Source organism: Balearica regulorum, chromosome 2 (genome assembly GCF_011004875.1).
Source record: "Balearica regulorum gibbericeps isolate bBalReg1 chromosome 2, bBalReg1.pri, whole genome shotgun sequence".
In the NCBI taxonomy this organism is placed as follows: Eukaryota; Metazoa; Chordata; class Aves; order Gruiformes; family Gruidae; genus Balearica; species Balearica regulorum.
Genome location: NC_046185.1, coordinates 24,897,385 through 24,922,301, shown reverse-complemented (window position 1 = coordinate 24,922,301; position 24,917 = coordinate 24,897,385). Strand labels below are relative to the sequence as shown.

The following is a 24,917-nucleotide window of genomic DNA, read 5'->3' as shown; positions in this document are numbered from 1 at the left end:
TTTCTGCAGTGCAGGACCTTATCTCACCCCCTTTCTCCAAGTCATGATTCAGGCCCTCTTTAGTGAAATTACAAAATAAAGTACCATATGGGAGGAATTTAAGTCACACAATCAATAAGACAGCTTGCAAAGACCCTAATCACTCATCTCTGGGTGACAGAATCAATCCATAAACAGAAAGATTATCTGAAAAAAAGGATGGATTCATCGGTACACCATATCCCAAGTTACCTGTGCTTTCTGGTCTGAGTGAAAATAGCCAGGTTTGTGTGTTTGCCGTGTTGCAGAGAGGAGCAGAAACAGCATTTTGTCAGTCCTCCCCAGACTCTGTCATACATCAGTGTGTTTATTGATGGTTTTGTTTTTAAAACTTTTTAAGTCATTGGAGGGCTAAAATTTCTTGTAAGAATCTTTTGAACAGTCCATACATTTACTGAACTGTTTATTAGTCTGTAACACAGCACAAGGATTTCTGAAAACATCTTTAAGCTCTAATCCCCTTACATGTGCAATTTTCCTTATATCCCCAAATACCACAGTAGGATTTTTCACAGAGTATATGAATCGTTGCAATGATATAGCTGATAATTTGCATCAGTTGTCCAGGATAGTGACACAGTTGTCTCTTCTGATCAACACAGTAACCAATTCAGAAAATGCAAACTTTTGTAAAATACCCTTTTTTCTTTTTTTCTTAGTAAAGCCTTCAATTGGATAATAAATTCCCTGAGATTACAAGGAACAGTTGTCTCCCTACAGTGAGAAAACAGATGGTTGGATGTAAGAGGAGCAAAGTTTACATAAATGCTTGTTAAAGGAAAGAAACCCATTAAGAGTCCAGTATGCTATAATTACATTTGGTTTTTATACAAAAATCATGAATGCATTTATAGAAAGGAGAGGAGGTATTACATTAATCAAGTAAAATGTGTTTAGAAGTTCTGTTGAAGGTTAATATGTATCTCCTAGTGAGCCAGAGGAGAACACATTAAGCTTCGTAAACTGATCGTTGATTAGACTGACGTCAGCGAAAATGCAATTAGTCTTATATATTCCTGGACATATGGAACGGATGTTGCAAAATAGCCAGGAATTAATTTCCTTGATTGCTTTCTTCTTTGGTTTTATTGTGAGGCTCGTACTTTGACTGTAAAACTCTGGAAGTTTAAAGTGGCCAAGGCTTGAAAATGCACACAGGAGTTCCTGTGCTGTTCTGCATCTGGGCTGGAGGTTTAAAGCCTCAAATCTCCAAACAGCAGAATAGGAAGAGAAAAATCACACTCGTTGCTGAAGGTGCGAGAGAGTGCCACTGGTCAATCTGAGGTAGTGAATCTGCCAGGAAGGCACCACCGAAGAAATAAGCTGGACTTGAGCCTAAGCGCACTGTTCCCACACCTCCTGTGGGTTTGCTCTCTTTCAGATGTCCGCAATCAGCTCTGACCACCATCATCCCAGTCCTCTGCCTTAGGAGAGCTTTTTAGGAGGCTGTTTTTCATTTCATTGCTGGCTTGTGCTGAGCAAGGTCTTGTTCTGTTGGGAGATATATTAAGCTACTAAAACCAGACAGGACAAATTCTTTTGGCAGAAAAACAGTTCTGTGGGAGATTTTCACCTTGTGGAGGTGCATTTTCCAGCTGTGAAACAGCTGTGCCCAGATAAATCGGATACATATGATCAGGTTGTTTACTATTTCAGTAATTATCTGTACTGTACCATCCTTTGTGGTGTGCCCGCTTGTTCCTTGCATAACTGAATTGCTGCCCTGGGTTGCAGAGGATGGAGTTTACTACTGATGGCTCTTGCATGGCTTCTGTGGATATTGCCTGTGGTGACTACGTAAGAATAGTAGATCAAAGGTTTTGTGTGTTTTGGTGGTTTGTTTGGTTTGGTTTTTGGGGGGTGGGGTGGTGGTGTTTGTTTGTTTGTTTTTTAATTTTTTTAATTACATGGGCATATGTGGCTTGCTGTCAAAAGTTGGGGCACACTCCTCTCCCCAGTGCAGTAACACATGTCCAAAGAGGCTAGAAGTCAGTCTGAGCACAGACAGTGTCATGGGCTGGTGTGGGTAAGGCTTGCTAGTTGCTGGCCAGGGCCAGCTGCCTCGGGCAAGCCAGCCCAGGTACTCAACTGCTCACTTACAGCTGCATCGACTGGCCCATCCTCTGTCATGAGCCCGCACTAAGGTTCAGACCCATGGGAGCTGCTATAACTCACATCAACAATGACAATTCCGCAGGTCTACCCTCAACCTTTCAGAGGCACCTGCAAGACTCAAAAATCAATTTTTGGTAGTCAAGGACAAATCCCAACCGACCAGTTGAACAACTCTTTTTCTAATAAGGTTTTAATGCATACCAATTCTTTGCTAGCTCTCCACAGCATCCTGAAATGAGATGTGCTTTAGTAGAAATTGTGAGTCGGTCTGGCAACGTTATAAGTTGAACACGGGTATATGATTATATTTCCCCAAGTCTGGGCAGAAGACCTCAGCAATCATTTTCAGGACATTGCTCAGAAACAGGTTCAACTTCCTCTAAATGCAATGCTTTTAACAAAGAATCCGCTGACAAATTTGCATATAAATATCCTATTTCCTTAAACCATGACAGGACTAAGATTAAGTATATAACAAATTAAACTCTATCTCTAGGGAAGCAGAAACCTCCAGTGTACATCCTGCACAGTCTGTCCATCTAATTTTTCTTTTATAAATTTAGTCATTACCATATTTCATTAGTAACAGACTTCTTGTGGTTTGGGGTTTAGGACTGGTGAAAGGCTGGCAGTAGGCAGTAGTTGAGTCATTTGTACAGAAGAGTGCTGATAAATTATGCTGGACTTCCTATATCAATTTATTCAGTATAGCCTTTAAAGCTCAATGCTTAGTGTCATTAAAATAATCAAAGTTGAGTTTATATATAAAGTCTGATTAAAATATTTTACATAGCTTTCTATTATATACTTTCCGTAATATGCACTCTGTAATATGCTCATCTGAGCCTGCCAGGATCATTCTTTGACTTCTCATGAGTAATTTGGAAAAATAAGCAACAGAAATTGCAGACTCTATCCTGTCTTCTCCACATAAAGAATATAAAAACTTAATTGCTACTTCTGATCTGACCAATGCTCCCCCTATTCTGGTGCAGTATTTCAGATAGCAGCCAGAAACATATGCTTTGAGAAACCACACAGGAAAGTAAGAAAGAACAACTTGTACAGGGAAGCCATTTTCTTTTATTCTACTATTATTTTAAGGTTGGGAAATAACCTGAAGCATGAAGGTTTATATTTTGTTTTTAAGATGCTTTGTAATATGACTAAGCACTTACATTTCATGATTAAACAGCTCATCCTTTTCTGTATTTCTCTAACCTTTTGGCTTCAGTAATAATGTTTGATAATGACTTTCACTGGTAAAAGGGGTGAAGGATTTCCTCTAACCCAACTCTACGTGGCCATCTTTCTGTTTCCCTTCAAGACCGTTATGTTTCATTGGGTGAAAAGACAACTAAGTGTGTGTGGGGGGGGTTACTTGCTTGGACCATTGATTATTTTGTGTATCACTAACACATCTGCAGCTTGTTTCCCAGCATTGGAGAGTTGAAACATTTTCACTAGCATGAGGTAGAAGGCTTACACAGCAGAAAAAAAGAGATATCTACTCTGACAGCCAGGGTTGTCCTGCTCCCTGTTTCCTAGGAGTTCAAGCCACTGACTGAGGTGTGCTCAGATGTAGCTCCTGGGTTCTACACGCCTAGGTGAGGGGGAAGGTGACTGAATTGCTGCCATAAGATCTGTAAAAAAACTTGGGCGGGGGGATATACCTCGTTCCTTCTCACATCTCTGCAGCAGTCAGACTGCTGTAAAAACTTTACTTCTAAAATGGCCTCCCTGTTTCCTCTTTAATCAGAATTCAGAAAAAAAACACCAAACCCCAAACCCAAAAAACAAAACACTTTTTGCCTATAAGAGAGAGAGAGAGAACAGATACAAAAATATGCCTATACATGGCAACAGATCATGTTGCTTAACTCATCATCAATGCTAACAAAGAAGTTGGGGAAGGTGCCCCAGATAGTGCAAATCTAGCCTGAGCTGTTGTGTTAAACCCTTAATTTGATATTTTTTTTAATTTTGTAGGGTTCTTTTGTCCTCTTGATGAAGAAAAGTTTTCTTTCTTTTTTTAATATCTACTATGCTAAAAGAAAAAAACCCAAGAAAAATGTGAAGTACATGCCTAGTGGGAAGGCACCAGTAGATGGAGAGAATTAGGGATTTTGAATTACCTTAACTATATATTTTCCATACATTCTTTCTTTTACTAACAGTAATACTAACTTCAAATACCAAAGTATTATAATATATGTACAGACTTCTGATGTTAGCTTAGTTTCAAGAAGTAAAACAGTTTAAGATTGGACTTTTGTTTCTATGGAGAACAAACATATATAAAGTTTTTTGAAGGGGGATGGAGGGTAAGGGGGTTTTGCCTGAGACTTTTTTCAGTTTTATAAAAAACATTTAGGATTTTTAACGAGTAAAATTAATGTCAGTGAACTGCTTCAATAGTATCTCTGCAGAGGGCAACAAATTAAACCCTGCCAGTTTTGTCGGTTTTTAAAAATACACTAGAATTGTGTTTGCCAGTTCAAAACCTGGCCAAGGTTTAGGAGCCTTGGTCAGCAGCACCCTGACATGGCTCACCGTTCAAAGTCCTCAGAGAAATCTGCTGTTCTTTGCTGCTGACTCACAACCATCTTGTTCAGAAACGTCATCTCCTCTTTCATCTGGTAGCTCATACTGTGTCAAGTATGAGACTACAGAGTAAACAGCAGTGGTGTTTTTGGTAACTAGCTGCCCATATCAATCCCAGCATTATAATTCATGAGTACGGATTACAGAAAGCTGGGGCGTTAACCCAGAATGACTGTGTTTTCATTAAATCTATTTTTTTCAAAGTTTATCTTTGCAGTTTTCTAATTTTTTTCCCCCTTATCTAAAAGTATGGCGATTTTATACCCAAATTTACTGAGGTGTTCACTGTCATTAAACCAGGTCTCTGGAACTGCAAAGTATCCCCGACAGGGAGCAGAGGCGGTGAGTTGGTTCTCCACCAACACAGAAATTTAAGGACTGTGCTTAAGTGGATCTCTCTTGAGTTCACTGAGGCTGAAAACAGACCCAGAATTAACAGTGTGCGCACATCTCTCACCACATAGAAAACATCCAGACAGTTATATGCATGGATTCAGTTATAAATTGAACCCTCAATAAAAATAAAGCTAGAGGCTTTTCATTACTTTTTCCTATAAATACAAGGAACTCTCTTCACTGTGTTAGGAACTCTAATAGAATACCTGTAGAGGGAACCCTGTGGAGTTTGACAGAAACATCAGTGTATTTTTAATGCATTGTATTGAGTTAAAGTAAGCTCAATATTTCCTCTTCTGAACCCCTTTATCAGAGCAATTTTATTTCAACTCTTGACTGGAAGCTGGAGGAAGGCAGGGAAAAATTAAGCCATTGTAACTCCTGACAGTTCTTTTAGTATTTACGGACATCTATGTAAGTTGCTGGGCTGAGCATTTCTCTGTCTGTCTGAGTTAGGAATCAGGAAAAGATCTGTGTTAATGGCATGCTCTTAGGAACTATGGGAACTAATTTTATTTTAGATAAGCTGGGATAGATACCATGCAGCTGCACTTTTGCGAAGGGGCTGAAATAATAGCGGTACTCATTTTCTCATCACCTGTTGATGCAATGGTTCCTGACACCTTCTCTCCTCTGCATTTGATCTCCATGGGTCACCACAGTTCTCTGCTGGTCTCTGGAACAAACGATGTGGAAAAGACGACAACGAACTCATTGGTGGCAGAGGTCTGAAATCTTAGTGCATTGTATATTTTCTAGATGCTGGATGCTGTCTGTGGAAGACGTGCACTTGCTTCTTTGCATCCTAAATGCTGCACCTTCCCTCCAGCAGAGCTGCCTCACATCGTACATAAGCTGCTGGTTCTTTATCACGGTACAGATGGAAGCAGCAGCAGTGGCTGCTGGTGACGGTCCTACTCTCAGCACGTGCGGCCTTTCTCCCTCATGCCTGTGTGAACCTTCTCTCGCATAGTCGTTGCTCTTTAAAATATCTCCTACTCAAATTTGAAATTGTGTTTTGTGAGCCCAGAGCAGGAAATCCAAGTAATGCTCCAATATTTGGACTAGCTATCTCCTCCACAATATTTCCTGTTTTCCCTTTTTCATGATACATTCTGGGCTCTCTACAAAGCAGTTATTTTCCTCCTCTACACTGATGAGAAGGTTGATATATTCCATCTGGTTGCCTGAGAAGCAAGATTTGGGGATTTTTAAAATTATTATTTTATTTCTGTGTCAGGATAAGAGGACAGTTGGGCATTTCCAGGACTTTCTGCGGGGTCTTTGTCCAATCTCTTGTTAGAGCCCTCTGGGTACCTTCCTGCAGGGCCTGAGCCCAGGTGCAGAACTGGGGGCTGGTAATGGGGTCCAGCAACAGCCCCCAACATGGCAGGTGATGAAGCAAGGCCAGGGGCCATCCAGGGGCCCCACCTGGAGCAAAAGGGGACAAGATCAAAGACACAAGTGGAGCCAAGCTACAACATGCATTCAAGGGGTCCATCCAGGAAGCACGGCTGGAGACCAGCACTCCTGTGGTGCCACCGGGGCAGGGATTGATGAATCCAGGCTGAGTTGAAATGGGGTCCTGGACCATGGGCAGGGGTGGGGGGAGGCCCACGGTGGGGCTGGGCAGGGGCAATAAGGCCTGTTAGTGCTCCCAGGGCTCCTCTCCCATAACTCTGGGTAGCACTGTGGCCGTAACGAGCAACGGGACCCAGTGGCCACAGTCTTGACTTGATAGTGCAAAATCTTGGACTTTATTCTTACCACTGAACACCACCCACTGCATAGTCATGAACATGTTTCTCTTTCTCCATCCATAAAAGGAGAACGACATATCTTATTGGGAAAGTATAGGGCTTAGTTGCTTACTGCAACTTTGCCTAATGAAAATGCTTTCTAAGCACTGTTAATTACTCGTTACATTATTTGTTGCTGAAGGAATGTAAAACATCTTGAAGGAAACGTTGGCCCTATTGAGAGAGCAAAAAAACTCCTTTGCTTTTCCTAGAACAGAGATTTCGACTCTCATACCAACTGCATATATCAACAGGCAATCACTTCATGCTCTTGTCCTTGATTCTGTGCCCTTGGAAGATGCTACATCAGTAAGTTTTTAGGCACATTAAAATTATGCACTAAAGCATTTTTCAAAATTCAACAGTCACATCACATTCAAAACTAAAGAAACACCCTAACAAATACAATACACCCAACTGTGCACACATTTCTTCTTGGTGAAAGAGGGTGAGCAAATAAACACATGGTGTGTTTCACTTGCACTGCTGGTAGCACGGTTGGAAGGTGCTCAGACATCATTATGAGGATCTCAAGAGAACAACCTGAGAGAACAGAAAAGTAATGCACTAAAGAGCAGTAGAGAAATTCCTACTGACCGCAGCAGACTTCAGAGCAGGCAAACACAATCTGTGCCTTGTGCAGAGACTTAAGGGCAATGCTGACAAACGCATAAGCTGAATTTGGACATATCCATAGGGAGAAAACAGAGTGCCTAGGTCAGCATCTTATGAATCTTCCTGACTATATCTGTACGAAAGATTAAACTTGTATGCCTTTAAAATAGCAACACTATATATGTTTATAGTTTCTGATTGCTTGGTTATTTTGAGTACTCCTCTTAAGTAACATATATTTATGGCTGGCATACGTCCTCTAGCTTTCCACAAAAGGGTATAAAGCAAGAAGTGTATTGCAATATAAAGTAATATATAATGTTAAAAATTAAAAGGATTTGTAGAATATAACTTTGAATCTTGACAGTCATCTGATCTGTCTTCAAAGTCAAGACAGGGCCATCTATGGCTACAGCACTCCCAACACAAAACTGTTCTATAAAAAATGCAGTAATGAAGATTAACCCCCTCCAGACAATCTCTTCTGCTGTCTGCTTGTTCATATTGTTCAGCAAGCTGCATAACCCAAATTTCTTTTTGCTGTAATTTAAATCCGTTACTTTACTTATCTCCCAGTGGATCTGGAGAAAAGTCTATTGCCTCTTCCTTTTCCTTGCATTTCTGCTTATAAAAGACTGGGAGCATCTCCCTCCTCCTTCTCCTCACGAAACTAATTTTTTTTCCCTGTCAGCCAACCACAATTTCCAGATGTCTGATCACCTTCTGTTCTGTTGCAGGATCCTCCCCAGGGTTTTTCTTGGTACATTTTAGGACTTTGAACTGGACCCTTTCCGCAGACACCCTGTGGAGGGCGAGAAGGAGGATGACTTGTGCGTCTATTACCCAGGTTTCTGCAGTACTGCCCACCACCATGCAGCTGCAAAGATGAGCTCATGGGATGGCACTGAGTCACGTTCAGTTTATTCACTGTCATACCCAGACCCCTTTCTGAGGAACTGATACTTACTCAGTTATTTCTCCTCTTGTTCTTCTGCAGTTTGTCACAAATGTGATGCTCTATGCTTATTCATACTGACTTGTGCTCTGTTGTCTGAATTCTGCCATAGTTGGTCAATATCTTTTTAATCTTATCTCCTAAAGTGCTTACAGCTTGGCATTGTCTGCAAATTAAAGAAAGATACAAGTCACTCGTGATTTGAAATACCAAATCTTTCAATTATATTGGAAACCCCTAATCAATATATCTTCTGTGCTGGTTGTGAATGCTTGACAGCTATTCTCTCATTACAACTATCCAGCTGTTTGTGCACTCACCTTCCTGCACTTTCAACCAAATTAGGCTTTCCTAGCTCATTCATGAGAACCTCGTAATGTCAAAAGGCTTGCTAAGTTGCAAAGATATGATATCTACCGCTTTTCCCCTGTCCACAAGGCCTCTTAGCCTGTCAGAGAAGGAAAATAACATGAATTAATTATGGTTTGTCCTTGGCAAGCCCATGGTGATTGTTGGTTATGACCATACAAATTTGAAGTGCTAATGGGGAGAATGTTTCACTATCTGTTCCTGTGTTTGTTTTCATTTTAAATCTCACAATCTAGCTATAAATTCATTATATGGCCTTCCTGCTTTGTAAAGGAATAAACTGTGCTTGCTCTTTCACCATCTTGTGAACTCAATCTACTTTCAACAGTTTTACAAAGATCATTGCTAGCAGATCTGGTATCAGCTAAACTGGATTGAATTTGCCTATCAAAAAGCATTTATCTTACCCGAGATGATAATCTCCAGCCTGTTCATGCCTTATTATAGCCTGTGTTCCTACACCTTTTTGTTGCTGTTAGTAACCTGTGATCAGATTAGGATGACTCTGAAGTGAGAACCAAAGCAGTAAAATCCATCTTTTCCAGCATACTCTATTATCAGCTTTCTTTTCTCCATTTCCCTGTTCATCAATTATCTTCCTAGAATAATCTTTTAGGCCGGCTGCGTTATTTCATGCTGAGCAATCTTCTTTTCTGCAATTAGCCCTCTCCAAAGTGATATGAGCATTTTGTTCAGATTTGTTTTAAAATACAGATCTTGGCTACCTCTGCGTTCCTCTCACAGCTGATACTTGACAATCCGCTTCTACTGAATCGCTCAATACTGTATTCTTGCATTTAAGTTACTTATTCCATTTCATAGCCAAGGTCTCAGTGTGCGTGAATGTCTCTCTCTGCCATATGACACAGGAACCTGCGCATCAGCCATTGGGCTCAGATTGCCACCTACTTCTGTCCCTCAAGGCCCTCTGATGTAGCAGCTCATGTGAATCAGCTCATCACTCACGGCCTTTTAAAATTCAGCATCTTCCAGCAAATCAGCTCCTCTTTAATCATCTAGGAATTTCACAGGACCTATCCCCAATTTCAGCCCTGCCATGCTAATAATCCTTGACTATAACACTCATTTGTAATAGTCTTAAAATGATTGGTTTTAATTAATTTTAGTTTTTGCAACAGAACAAACTGAAGTGGATGTATTAACATGTTTTATAATCTGAAAGAGCAATGGTAGCCTGATGGTGTGGCAGAGTTGGAATGAAAAGGGGTAATCCAAGTTTCATCTTCCTGCCGCCATTTGGGGAAGAAATAGGCCCTGTTTACACAAACCCTGAGAAACTAATTGTAGTGTTAGTTAAATACTACAGTTGTACAGTTGGAGAACAGTGTCTGACATAGTTGGCACAGACTGTGGTGGGTGTATCCTGCCCAGAGGTTTTTCATGGATTGCTTTCCCAGCCTGACCCTTTTCCCTTTTTCCTCCCTGTAGATTATCAATTCGGTGGTATTGCTGATTCTGCTGAGCGCCCTGACCGATCCTGACCAGTACCACCTAACCAGTGCTGAATTAGGGGGTGAATTTGAATTTATGGATGATGCCAGTAAGTACAAGCTGCCTAAATAAGTAAAATTCATGGCTCCAGCATCTATGTAACTGTCCCATAGTTTCAGTAATTATTGTTCTTTAATTATTGCTTCACTTTAGTATCTTACAGATGCATTTTTATTGTGAAAAGTGTGTTCATGGCACAGTTCAGACTGGTTACCTATTAGTAACCTTACCTGGTACCTATTAGTAAACCAGCTGCTCTGCTGTGCCCTGGCTTGGCAGGGGCAGAGCCAACCCTGGCATGGAGATGTTATCCCTGAGCATGATGCTGAAAGCCCCAGGGGGATTTTGCAAGACACAGGCAGATACAGAGTCTCTGCACTTCCCAGCACCATGTCTCCTAGTGCCTGCACATGCAGAAGAACTCATGCTGTTATTTCAGTAACTGGCTGAATGCGGTCATTCATGTTGTACATGTGCACACCCCCTCCACGTGCACATGGCATAACTTGCACAAACCTGTTGTAATAGATGCAAGCATACATATTAACTGTATAGTCACAGGCGTATTAGCGATAACGCAGGGCTGCTTCCTTCTATCTCCAAAGGGCATCATAGAAAATCTTCAATACAGTTTCAGGGAAGGATGAGCCAGGCCATTTATGCCTTCTGCAAAAACCTTCTGCCCTTTGCAAATGTTTCTTTCTTCCATGACTGTATCAAATTATTTGGTGGTATATTTGGTTTGTTGATTTGCTTTAATCGTTTAATTTGTATCTAGAAAAGTTTTCCCTCAGTGTGGTTTTGATAAAAATGTCTGTTTATTTTCATTTCTGCTCACAAGATTGCTGTGTTCAACATTTCTCTCAGTAATCTGAAACAAGGTCTCCTACTAGTTACACTGGTGTCTTGCTGCTCAGAATCACGCCCGTCCACAGCAAAAGGCTCTAAGTCCTTTCCTCATTCCTGCTGAAGTCAATAAAAATACCAGCAGGAAAAGGGATAGCCCCACACGTGAGAAAAATAATTGTACCCATGGTGGGTCAGAGCTGCTGGGTATCAGCTAAGGGATGCTTATTTCCGCAAGCTCTTTAGTGCAGATATGCCTTGAGGGTCTACATTTAATTAATCATAAGGGGTAATTGCTACTTTATTGTGTCTTCATTGAAAAACCGCCTACAACTTTTGACTAAAAATCTTTTTACATAACTGGATTTAAGAAAGTAAGGCCCATAGTAGATACAGATGGGCTCCTAGCTGATTCTGACATATTAAAACTGACTGCCTTGTCCTAATTCTCAGAGATTAACCTTGGTAATGACTGTCTGTCAGTGTGGTTTTATATAGCCGACATCAGAGGCCTGCCAGTGCCCAAGGCTTTAAAATAGTAATTCTGTTTTGTAATGCAATAGCTGTCAGATCAAGTACATTGGGGATTTCCATCTACACTTGAAAATTGTATTTTCTATATTTTTTTTATCAAGGCTTCTGAAGTGAACCCTGCAAGACTGTAAAAGGATGGCTTGTGGGCCAAGCGACCTCATTTCCATTTGGTAAAGGGAACATTTCACAGGCAGTTAAATTACAAATGAACATTTGAATTAATGTCTCCTTTTATTCTTTGACTCCCTCCAGTTTAATGCCTTACTGAGTAAAGGCAGCTGAATCAAACGACTGGCTTTTATAGTTACTGGAAATAGCTGGCAGGAGATTTTTTTTTTTCTTTTTTTTCTTTAAGTATGACTATATTTGTTCAAATCTGAGGAAATTATTTCTTACGAGGTAAAACATCAGACAAACTTCCCCATGCTCTTCTCTTGTCCTACTTTTATTTGTCTTTATTGAAGAAATTTTTCCCAGGTTAGCTGCATGTGCTGAAATTCTTAGATGTGAAACTATGTGTATGAAATACAGGAAAATACATCAATTTTTATGCTAATGAAGATCCCAAAGTTGTTATCTATATGTACTTGTGTTGACAAATAATAATGATGGAAATACTCGTAGCCGTTATTCTCATTACTACTTTTGATGCTCCTGTCAATAGCAAAAAAAAAAAAAAAAGGAGACATAGAGTTTGTATGTCAGATTGTCACTCCCTTTCCCTCCCTCCTCAGATAGGCTCCTTCATAAAAGATCTGAAAATATCATCTGGAAATAAACTTATCAGCTAATTCACAGTAGTGGAATTATGCCTAACCTGAAGTTAATGACAGATTTCCCTTGACTTCCAAGAAACCAGGATTTCCTCAATATTTGTATTCATATTTATTTCTGGCTGTGCTCAGGCCTGGTTTATGGAGAATTTTCAATTTTCTCTTCCAACAGTGGGAAAAATTCCCACCACGTGCAGACCCAGAGCCAGTCTACTGCAAACTGCTTGAAAATGCCAGTGCAGCATCAGTTCTTCTGCAAATGGCTGCTCAGCCTTAATTTCAGGATTTAGTTTGGTTCCCAGGGGGTTACCAGAGGCTCCAAAAAGCCTGTTTGATTAAGCAGAGGAAGGATTTACCTGAGCACTTAGGAAAAGCCATAGGTTATAGCTTTTTCCTTCTATTCTAAAAGGAAACAAGGGGAAAAAAAAGTCTGCCAAGACTTGCCATGCGGCAGATGGAGGTACTGGAAGACACCAGTGTGTGTGGTTTGGCTGGCTCTCGGAGACGTACATCTGTGAGCCGGGGGGAACGCTGGGCTTCCTCCTTTGCAGGATATTCAGCTGAGTCCGTGTAGTCTCATCTTTCTTTTTATTATTTCCTTAGGACCTGAGGGGGTTTGTGAACTAGAAGCTGGACTAGGAAAAATTAGAAACGTGTGAGCTGCCCAGTGTAACACTGCTGCTTATAAAAGACGGGTAATCTCCAGGCCAGAGATGGAAGAGCCGTATAAATCATTTTGACTTCCCAGAGGGTTTTACCTGAGCCTCCTGCTCAGCTTCTCCAGATACACAGACCATGATCCTGACATGTCAACAGCCCAAACAAGCAGTGAGTGTTGCTTGGGTTTATTTGCTGCCTTCACAGTGTCACAGATGTGTGTGACACTTCATAAGCCATATAGCAAGGACTGAAATCCTATGCGTGCTCCATAGAAAATGGTGGAAACTTTGACACCGAAGTCAGCAACTCAGGCCAAAATCCGCCTGTGTCCCTGCTCTGGGACAGGCAGATGAGACAAGCAGCAGTCTCAGGGCAGGGCAGGATAATGTGGCAGTCTCTCTGCTGAACGTGACATGCATCCGTGGCTTAGAAAGATTAATTCAAGTAGAAAAAATTTAATAAAGAAACCTACAAACAGCAGGCTTGGACTTCTCTTAGGGGATAAAGGGAAGTGGTAGAGTAGGTACCCTTCCCACCCCAATCCATCAGGTAGCATGAGCCCCATATCACAGGGAGGGGGAAAAAACAGGATCTCTGCTGCAGCACAGCGTACTCAGGGCTGCCTCTTCCCCTCTAGCCTTATCCTCTGGAATAAATGAGCTGGGCTCAAAGGTGCAGAAAACTCTTTCCTTCTCATTGGCCTCCTTCTTTTGCCAGAGAGAAAATACCACTGCTGCATGGGTTGTGACCCAGGGGGCTGCGTGGTGGCTGGCAGCAGTGGCACCGAGCTTGCACAAGCAGCTTGGAGGAGAGCGCGAGGCAGTAATCCTTAGCGGGCCGTAAGGAGGCCAGGCTGCAGGATAAATAAGGCTGGGGGGGGGGGGCAAAACTGCCTGAGGATTGCAGGCTGCTGATCAGCAGCTTTCTGGGCCCTGGCTGTCAGAGCTGTAAGCCAGCGATTTACTCCAGGGCTGGGCCAGGTGATGAGCTGGAGCATTTGAGGTCTCCATCACTCCACATAGGTCCTGGCTCAGGGACTGACCTCGCTGGCTGCTCCTCCCTGTCCCCACAGTGCCCGCCACCAGCCTCCTCTGCAAGAGGGGAGGGGAAGGCAAGGAAATGCTTGTGAGATGGGTTCGAGGGAGCTCCAGCTGCAGGGCTTGCTGTGCACACAAGCACCCCATGGCAGGAGCTCTGCTCAGCCCCAGTAGCATCTTCTCCCTGATGCAGCAGGAAGGTAGGATCTCACTGTAAGGTATAAGAGGGAAAACACCTAACTGGTTTCTTTGAACTCGGGCAGAAAACTCCAAAAGCCGTCTAGGACAATAGGCTGTATAACCACTGCAGTGGTTCAAGTACAGCCCTTCTAGCCATGAGTGCTGTGGAAAGTACAGCGTGGGTGGAAAAAAAATTCACACACCCCTCTTAGCTTCTCATTTAATGTGCTACATATCTAGTTTCATTCTGATTAATTGAAGCCGACACAGCTCAAAAAACCCAATGAAGCCTTAAATGAGAAAGAACCAGCTTGAGCCAACTAGGACTTGGCACAGCGAAGCACAGCTACAGAGACACCGGAGATGGGGAGCATGAGTGTGTCAGACCAGAGCTTCAATGTCAAGTTTATCGCAGTTTGCTAGGCTCTGGCTCTGAACCAGTACTGCTGCGATCACGAGCAAAGCAAGGCCTGCGACTGCTGCGTCTGCTGCAGATGACAATGACAGCAGCTTCCCCTTGGGTACAGCGAGTAGGTGACTGGGCTTAAGAACGGACAGAATAAATACATGAGCAGTGCCTTCAAACTGATGGTTAAAATAAAAATTGATCCAAGAGCCTCTTTTACAAGAAGTTCAACTGAGGTTAGTGGCTACAGGCAGCCACTTCCACTTCTTTTCTTTCATCACCTCGATTGTACCTGGTCTATTCAAAAATCGTTTTGATCTCACAGGATGTATGCAGGCAGCCAGAGTAAATGCCCACACAGTCAAGAGTGTCTGAAGAGGCTGCAGTACCTTTTATTAGTACAGGTTTGTTTTGTGGGTGCTTCTTCCTCTTGAGGGCAGAATTCAGATCACCTCTAACAGGCACAGCACAGTCTTTCAGCTCCTGGAAAGCTGGAGACTGGTCATGGCAATGCAGCTCAGACGCCTGCACTGGATGCCTAGATTCTGTACGCAAGGAGGAGAAGGAGGTGCCTCTGAAGAGCAATTTTGGATGCCCCAAGATGTAATCCCCTCCTGAATTCTAAGTGGGGAGCCCAGCTGCCTCCCCATGGCGTTTCCAGGCACCCACAAGCCGAGCTGCATAAAGCCACCGGGCAGGAAGCAGTGAGCGCAGGGGTGCACCTAACCTCAACGGTGAGTGCTGCTGCCTCTCCTGGGTCAGACCTGCTTATTTTGACAATACAACAAAGATTCAAGCATTTGTGTGAGTAAGGACATCTGGACTCCAGGCCCTCATCAGACTACAGTGGTTTAAAAGTGCTCCTCCAAGTGCCCAGGAGAGGGGCCCCATCCATTAAATTAGGAAGTAGTCTGCAATAGGGCTTATTCTGTTGCATTTGAGTCCCTGTGCAATCACAGGGACAAAATTTGGGGGCAAGAGTGAGATAGCAGGAGTCCTGAAATCCAGGACACAGACAGTGTCCTTGAAAAGGGGAGACCTGGGTTCCTAAGTCCTTAACCCTGCTGTTGGTAGGCATGGTACCCAAGGAGCCTGTAGCCATACGTACGTAAGCACTCTCCAGAGACACTCTCATCAGCCAGCGACAGTTTCCTCTTGCTAATTTTTCTGCCAGCTTCACAAGTCTCAGGTTCCTCTCTGCATGGAGGGCCAGCAGAAATTTGGACTAGTGCTGGCAGGAATTCTGCACTAGTGCAAGGTTTGTGTTCCCTCAGGGGGAGGAGGATCTGGGTCCTTTGTCTTCTACATGAATGATCGTACTGGTAGGCTGGAAAAAATTACAGACAAGACTTAGTGTCTGTCCTTCCTCTTCAGCCATGACCCAGGTGAACCTGCACTGCTGCCTGGTGGCAGTAGGTGAGACCTATCCACAGCTACCAGATCAGGACCTTTCAGGGACTTTGATGCAGGCCCCAGAACACCTACCCAGAACCTCACTTTGATGCAGCCAGGGAGGTGGAGGGACTGACCCTTGCTGTGCTTGTCATGTGCTAGAGTTAGATGTTGTGGCAAGTCTGTGATCAAATGGAGGCATTCAAAGTGTGAAGAAGTGTGGAGGCATCTTCACACTTTGAATGCCTCCAAAGTCAGGCAGTGATGGGTAGTGAACACCCTGAACACCATCATGTATTTGTGTGTCTTAAGTCCATCAAATGTCTCATCAAGGTAGGTAGTTTCAATGCACCTGTTGACAGCAATGTGAACAGCAGGTATGTCACAGAGACCCACAGAGCTGGGTTCTCTAAAGTCGTGTCCTACATACCTCACATCTTCTCTCCTCTGTGCACTGGCTTAGCCTCAGAAGAGTAGTTGCAATGCCCAGTTGCACTCCCGAACTCACTGTAAGGTCTGGTTCACAAATATGGTTCTGGTATCCTGCTATGGCCTGTAATGACAGCAAGGGAGGTACACAGGAAAGGACCAAACATATGTAATTCTTTTTCCCAGGATCTCCTTCCAGCTTTCAGCGGCTTAGGAACTTCTTAAATCTAAGGAAAAGTTAATTGAAAGCTGAGCAGCAATAGAAGAAAAAGATGGGAGTCCTGTAATTGCTCCAATCAAAACCTTAAAGAATATTTTGCTTCCTTTACCACTTCACCCTTCCTGACAGTTATACATCTTCATTAATAACCTGTATATCTCTGCAGTATTCTTGGTTGAAATGAAAATTTCAGATATGATATTTCTGTTCTAAGATGCCTCTACCTGCCAGTTTTGCTTTTAAAAATTCATTTCTCCTTTTCCAAAGTTTTTTAAAGATAAGTGAACGATGGTACAGAGCAGCTATTAGTGCAGAAACAATCCGTAGTGCAGGAAAGCGGACAGACACTTTCTGACTACAGATATCACCACCAGCAGTATAGTCTTCTAGTCAAGTCTGCTCCTGATTTTTAAAAATCCTCAGAAAAATTAAACCATTTATGGTATCTCCACAACCTCACAGAGGCTGCAGAGGCTTGCGCAGTGTAATCACTTACTGTGCTTCTCCTGTTTAGGAGGTTTCCCACAAGATCCAGAGATTTCCTCCAGCAATAGCTGAACGACGCACTTGCCCTCATCTCCACCTCACTTCCCACTCTGCCCTTCAAGATGCCCGGCACGAGGCAGATGGCAAAATAACCGAGCCAAGCTCTGGATTTATTTGCAATCATTTTGATGTGTTTCTCTTCCAGATATGTGCATTGCCACGGCAATTTCTCTTCTTATGATTCTGATCTGTGCAATGGCTACATATGGCGCATATAAGGTAATTCATTGTATTCAGTGAAAACATGAATCAAGTGAACTATACAACTCTCTAGAAAAAAAATTAAGAAAATTGCTTTCTAACAATTTCTTGTTTAGTTATTTAGCTGAAAACTGTGGGGGGGGCCTGGGAAAAGAAGAGACAGCAGAACTGATTGCTGAGATCAGTGGTACCCCAGGGACCCGTGCTGCAGGCAGGAAGACTGCCCACTTCTGTTCACTGACTGCAGTTTCAAATATGAGTAAACTCTGGGCAAGCTGTGAGTTCAGAGAACTGAATCTTGTTCCTACCAAATTTAAGGGAATTTTTTCCCATTCACCTCCCAAGCCTGTGGTTTGTCCCAATATTAATCCTATTAGTTAGGGGGAAAACTGTCATGTGGTTTCTAAATGTCCTAGTATAATGAGTTGTGGGACTTAACAGCTCACATATTACTGCAGTTCAGCAGCCAAGCTAGCTTGGCCAACCCTTTTGGCTGCATGTCATATTTCTTTTAGCTGATTTAACAAGTTCTTTTCTGTTACGGCTTCATGAAATGTAATACATTGTGTCAAATATTCCTTCGATTTTAGTGCAGAAAAACATACATCCTTCTATTTTAGCTTGTGGCTGATGAGTTCTTATTTTCTTTTCAGCAACATGCAGCTTGGATCATCCCTTTCTTCTGTTATCAGATCTTTGACTTTGCTCTCAACACGTTGGTTGCCATCAGTGTACTCGTCTACCCCAGCACAATTCAGGACTACCTCCGCCAGCTGGTAAGTCACTTGATGTTCACAAGCCTTTGGGGGCTTTGGGGCAAAAAAAACCTGTGCAAGGTGCACAGTTTGTCCTGTATTTCTAGCCAACATTTTCCTGTTAACTTCCTATGCAGTCCTTGAAAAGTCCTCTCGGTCCTCACTAGTCTGTATTCAACATCCTTGCAAGGTTACATTACTAACTTATTACAATATTTATACAGAGCTCTGGAATTTTGCAATGTTGCGGAAGCTCTCAGCACCACTTCATTTAGAATGAGACTCATATTGCAAGACATAGATAATAAGTAATTGCTTTTGGATTCAGAGTTATTGTGTTCATATCCAGTGGCTTATTTCTGGTGCTATTTCAAGGATGTTTTGTTGCTCCTTTTAATTTATTTGGTGGCTTTAACATAGATTTCTTTAGGCAGGAGTTTGAGTCAATGTAGGTTTGTTTTTGCTAGAAAACATCAACGGATTCTGTTTTAGGGACAAATAGAGACTGTCTTCTTGCCGTGGTCTACTTTGGCCAAGCATCCATAGCTCGTTGCTACAGTTTTAACCTAGAAGGCAGCTAAAACAACCACACAGCCCTTCACTCACTTCCCCCCCACCAGTGGGATGAGGGAGAGAATCTGGAAAAAAAAGTAAAACTCATGGGTTGAGTTAAAGACAGTTTAATGTGACAGAAAAGGAAGATAATAATAACAAGGATAATAATAATAACAACAGCAATAACAATAATGATAAAAGAATATACAAAACAAGTGATGCACAGCACAATTGCTCACCACCTGCAGACCACTGATGCCCAGCTAGTTCCCGAGCTGTGGTCTAAACCCCCAGCCAGCTTCCCCCCAAGTTATATACTGAGCATGATGTCATATGGTATGGACTATCCCTTTGGCCAAGTTGAGTCAGCTGTCCTGGCTGTGTCCTCTTCCAACTTCTTGTGCACCGCGAGCCTCCTCACTGGTGGGGCAGTACGAGAAGCTGAAAAGTCCTTGACCTAGTGTAAACATTGCCTAGCAACAGCCAAAATATCAGTGTTTTGTCAACATTATTCTCAGCCTAAATCCAAAACACAGCACCATACCAGCAACTAGGAAGAAAACTCTCTATATCTCAGCCGAAACCAGGACACCAGCATTGTGCAAGCTTACAGGATGTGATTGCAACCACCTACAGCAAAAACAAGAGCCCACCAGCCTCTGACTCATTGCAGTACTTTGGCCATGTCCAACAAGGTTTGGGTGGAGTCGCAGAGCTCTGGAGAAACTAATGCTGCTTCTGTCTCTGAAAATCTGCCTAGAGAACCCGAATACAGATTAGCTTGGCTGTGAACTTTGTTATGTGGATGGAAAACTAGCTAGGGCAATATAAATAACAGGTAATGAGAAACAGCAGGCAGATAAGTAGCCACACAAATCTGCAGGAAGAGGCAATGTGTCAAGCCAGCAGGAGCTGGGATGCATCAGGGGCCTGTTATCCGTTGCCTTATTTAACACCCGCCTGCATTCATGGCTGATGCTACACCAGAAGAGAAGCTGAGGAATAATTCAAGAGGTTCTCAGAGATACAAGTGGAAAAGAGAAAATTATGGCCATAGCTCGGCGAGTGCTGGAAGCTGGCACTGCCGCTGCCTGGAGCCCTCCTGCCCATCCTTCACCTGCAGTCCCTCGCTTCTGCATCCGTGGTAGCCCTGCTCTTGTGGCAGCACAAGTGTCTGCGTGGCTGCAGGACCTCCCCGCGTTCCCAGAGCATGAGTTGTAACCAGGTTTTACTCTTAGTTGCTGTACAACAGTGTGAGGGGATGGGAGTAGGCTGGGAGCTGTGCACCAAAAAGCCCCTGTTCTTGTGCTGAAAACCTGGTGCCGCATCTGAGGCTGGCTCACCAGGAGGGCAAAGAGCAGCTGATTTTCTCAAAATGTCTGCTGAAACATCACTGTTGTTCCTGCAGATAAAAAACCAGCAGGCCCTTCTGTAGCAGAAATACAAGGAGCAGGCCTTGGAAGGTATTGAGAACGGTGCAGCAGAGCACTTCGTTAGCCACATTGCTACTGTGGAGTGTTAAAACCTCTGGTTGCGCACATCTTTTTCTTGCTGTTGTAAATCATTTTCTGGACTGGTAATGAAATGCTGCAAGACTTCAGAAGTGCTAAACTGTCAATGCTCAAAAGGGCAAGGGGGATTTCCAGGATAATTACAGGCTGATTAGCCTGACATTGCTACCAAGCAGAATAATAACCGAAGTGCTGAGAGGAGAGTCAATTGATAAAGGATTAGACCAGAGGAATATGATTAATGACTGCCAGCACAGTTTCACGGAGAATCAGTCCTGCAGGCAAACTCATTTTCTTTCACTGACAAGATTACTGACTTTGGCAATAAAGATGGGCAGGGGCATAATAGACTTTTGCAAGACGTTTGACTTTGCAGCATGATGCACAGAGCAAAAATAAAGCACTAGATCAATAAAGGATGTATCAAATGGATTAGGAGAGGTTAGCTGGCAGGCTGCAAAGGGTCGTGGTCAAGCCGATCATCTCCCAATGAGTTTCTATTTTGGGTAGAGGAAGGTCTCTAGGAATCAGCACTTGATTTCATGCGCTTCCTGAGTTCCATTAATAACCTTGGTACCCAAGAGGCCATTCACAAAGGCTAACGTCAGCCTTGGGAGAGCTTCCCCAGGCCCTCTGTCTAGAGGGATCGAGTCCTCTAGCAGGAGGGTGCAAGCAGGAGCCTAATCTAGCTGTCCTGTGTCATCCCTGCAAGACCCTGTCCCTGCGTTGCCCAAAGCAAGCACATCTCTGCATTTCCCAGAGTTAGTACTTGTGATGTTTCCCAGCAAAATCACTTCTAATAACAGCCATGGCTGACACAGAGATTAATGTACATGTAAATAACACTAAGGATGGAGCCATTAATCAGAGTGAGCTAGACTGACTGAGTTCAGTCATTAATGTGTGCTACATTGCTAAATGCCAAGAAATGTGAAAACATGAGTACAGATGAGCATACAGTATGGCAACTGTACCTGGGATGCAGTGACTCTGTAAGCAGTCTAGGGAACTAAGTGCCAAATCAAGAGTCCCCAGGTTTCCAAAAACTGCTCATGGGGTTTGTGGACAAAATAACCCATCAATGAATAGTAATGGAGAGGAGACTTCCCTTCTCAGTCGGTGACAGAGGTTTTATCTGTCTGTTTTTGATGTCTGGTCATAAAGAACAATGCTTAAAAGTCAGAGAACATGCAGAAAAATTCCTCCAAAAACTATATAAAAGCTGGATACATTGTAGTATGGTGAGAGAAAATCAGCTTTTCCTGCTTCATTTACGAAGAAAGGACACCAAGAAGTGATGCTGTTAGAGTTTTCATACGCAGAATAACACGGTATTAAAAGGCTTTTAAATTAGATGAGAGGCATAATATAATGAGTAGCTAAAAGCGAGTCCAAGTTAAGTTCATTTAGAAACAAGATGTCATTTCTATTTTATCATTCACAGTGGAGATCAGTGACTGGCAAAAACTACCAAAAGCTGTGACGAATTTTATACGGTTAATGATGTCACCTGTTCAACAAAGTTTTGAAGCTGTTTTGAAGCTGTTCTGCATCCGCTTTGAAGCTGTTTATGCCTCCGTGTCTTAGTTATGTTCCCAAGCACAAGTGGCTCAGCAGGAAGCCCTCGTGCCCTTACCTGGAAGGGCCACATCAGTTGGCAAAAGGTTGTTGCATTTGGTTCAGAGCAAAAAGACTCTGTCTGAGGGGGCAAAAGTGAAAGGGAGAGGTGAAGATCACATCCGCTGCTATCAGATATTCGGACACACGACAAGATGAAACCAAAACCAAGCTTTTCAAATTTTTAGCAATAATGCCATCAATGCAATGCTAGTGCTCAAATACGGTTAAGCAGGCTCGTACCCATGCACTCATTTCCCTGCCTTTTAATAATACTCATGGTAGATAGATAGGTTTGTCATCTCAAACGCCACATTTAGAACAAGACTGCGGTTAATACCCTTGTCCCGCAGGTGAGATCTGAGTCATGCCAGTTGGGTGTGATCCCTCCTGATGATTTATAAATAAGCCCTAGCGTCATCTTGCCCCCACCCCCTTTGCCAAGGTAGGCAGAAAGCAAGGGTTACGTTGCTCCCTGGCATTCTTACAGTTTTTGTTCCTCTAAAACCACTTTGAATTGGGGGAACAATATTTTAGGGAGTACAGCTCCATAAGGGAAATAAAAAATTCCGATCATTCCTCAAATCCATTATTGAATATCTGGAAGAAGGGATGCATTAGGTAATGGAATATATTTGGCAGTCTCAGAAGAATTCTACTTTTTTATTATTACTCTAAGGTGAAAACCTCATGTTTTTTACTATTTCTACTTCCCTACACTAGTATCTGGAACTATTTTATCTATTCACTTTGGTGCACATCTGCCAGATTTCAGTCTATCAGCGGTGAATTGCAAGCTACTGTGAAACCCTCCATGCACTTGTAGCAGGATGATAAATGAGTACCTATCAATAGCGTAGGCAGAGCCTTAGCTGAAAATTTTGCAATTGTAAAATACAGAACATTGTGTTCACAGGCTATTTGGTAACATCAGCCTATACTGGCTGCTTCTTTCGGAGTGTCTGTGGAAACTTTTTGTTGCCTTTTAATAGCCAGTTGCACACAGGTGTGCCACTTAATTCCCCTAAATTGCAAGAGCATCTCAGCATGAAGGGTCATGTAGAATAAGTAGATGTTACAAATCTAGCATTTGAAATGTTGTATGGCAATGACATCTGATATAACTTTCTAAGGGTTATGTCAGACACCTTGGTCATTATCACTGTCACCAGAAAAACAAAAACCTTCACATACAGTAAATCAAGTGTGTGTAAAACAAAAATCGTTTTGGTTCTTGGAGCAGTAGTGGTCTAAAGCAATTTGACCTAAAGCATATTTTTTCTCTTTAGCCCCACTAAATCTTTGATATATGGGCTTTCTAAAGCCTTCAAATTAAACACTTCATCTTCTGTCATCTGATAACAATATACAAAATGAATTGAAGCAGAGCTGCAGAACAGGCTAGTCCACAACTGAGTTATGCAAACTTGCTTCTTATTAAAGTACGGAACTATTACAGTTCATCTAAAGGAAATTTCAAAGAGATTAAATAGCTTTACTATGGGACTATGTGCAATGCTGCTAACAATTCAGGTGGTATCAGTCATGCTTTTAAATCCTAAGGGAAATGTCTAGAGAACATAAAAGAGATTAAACCTAAAGAAATTCCTATAAACTAAAGCTTAATAGAGGAATATTCTTTCTCACACTTTTAATGCCATTTTATAATTCCAAAGAAGAAGTACTACTAACTTCATAGCAGAGCTTTAAAAATTCTACAGGCCCCTTACTGTTTTCTTTACATTTTGTAAGATTCAGATACTCAGAGGATTGTAACTGTTGAATAAGAATCCACACCATCTTTTAAAGAGGAGTTTTCGTGATCCAAGGGGAAGGAAAATGTGAAAGATTATGCAAATGGGCCGAGGGAATGAGAAAGGGCTTCAGCTTTGGACTTTTTATTCTTGTGCATTTGTACAATGTTGATGCAGTAGAAATATACTTTCTATGCAAGTATTAGATTATTTTTAAGTATCTAATAGAGCTTTGCTATGTATAAACAGTATTCTTTTTTTATAAATTAAAAGTTTACCAGGTATATTATTATGTATGCAGTCCTCTCCGTGTCCATGACAAAGTTATAAATGACACTTTAATTCTGACTTTAGCGTGCTGGTGCCACACCACTACAACTACCTCTTGTTTGTATAGAAAATTTCATCATGTCCTGCTGCAAAATCACAGAATGACAGAATTACAGAATGGTTTGGGTTGGAAGGCACTTTAAAGGTCATCTAGTCCAACCCCCCTGCAATGAGCAGGGACATCTTCAACTAGATCAGGTTGCTCAGAGCCCCGTCCAACCTGACCTCGCTCCTGTATTTTCAACAACAAGCTTGACTTTCCCACCCAGCAATATTTCAGTCTCAGCTTCATCAAACCTTGCACAACATTTAACACTGAGCTTTTCCCAGAAGTTGCAGCACTGAGCCCGGTGCTCAGGGCCTTCCCAGCAGCAGGATTTCAGCTACTGGTCTCCCCACAGGAGAGCAAACCCCCAGCACAGGAGCAGGATTTCTCTTCCCACATCAGTGTTTATCACTGCAGTCGGTGGAGAGCAATGGGTGTTTGATTCATCTGAGATGCTGTTGTTACCTGTTTTCCATGGGAGTGAACAAAACTTTGGGAGCAGCTGCTGTCCTGGGCGGACCCTAAGGGACACTTGATGGCACCAGCTCCATAACGGTGCCCGCACCAGGCGAGCCTGGAGCCAACCGCGATGCTTCCCATCATCTTTCCTGCTTCTTTTCCAAAAGCTGCAGGTTTTATAAATTGCTTTTCCTTCTGCACTGAAGAGGTTTGTAGTTATCAGTCCAGATTAGGTGGCTCATAGGCCAGCCTGGGCAAGCCA

The 24,917-nt window shown here is 42.6% G+C and overlaps 1 protein-coding gene and 1 long non-coding RNA gene across 2 annotated transcripts in view; one reads left to right on the top strand and one right to left on the bottom strand.

Moving 5' to 3' along the window:
• LAPTM4B (lysosomal protein transmembrane 4 beta) overlaps nucleotides 1–24,917 on the top strand; it is a 60,983-nt gene that overhangs the window by 6,805 nt on the left and 29,261 nt on the right. The window contains exons 2-4 of the mRNA XM_075743657.1: nucleotides 10,342–10,453; nucleotides 17,573–17,646; nucleotides 18,282–18,404. Of these exons, the coding sequence (XP_075599772.1) occupies nucleotides 10,342–10,453; nucleotides 17,573–17,646; nucleotides 18,282–18,404 (309 nt within the window). The remainder of the gene's footprint in view (nucleotides 1–10,341; nucleotides 10,454–17,572; nucleotides 17,647–18,281; nucleotides 18,405–24,917) is intronic.
• LOC142600326 (uncharacterized) lies at nucleotides 819–16,772 on the bottom strand. The gene is made up of 3 exons (XR_012833754.1): nucleotides 16,663–16,772; nucleotides 15,949–16,167; nucleotides 819–1,530 (listed from the first exon to the last, which is right to left on the bottom strand). It is a non-coding gene; the product is annotated as an uncharacterized LOC142600326 (long non-coding RNA).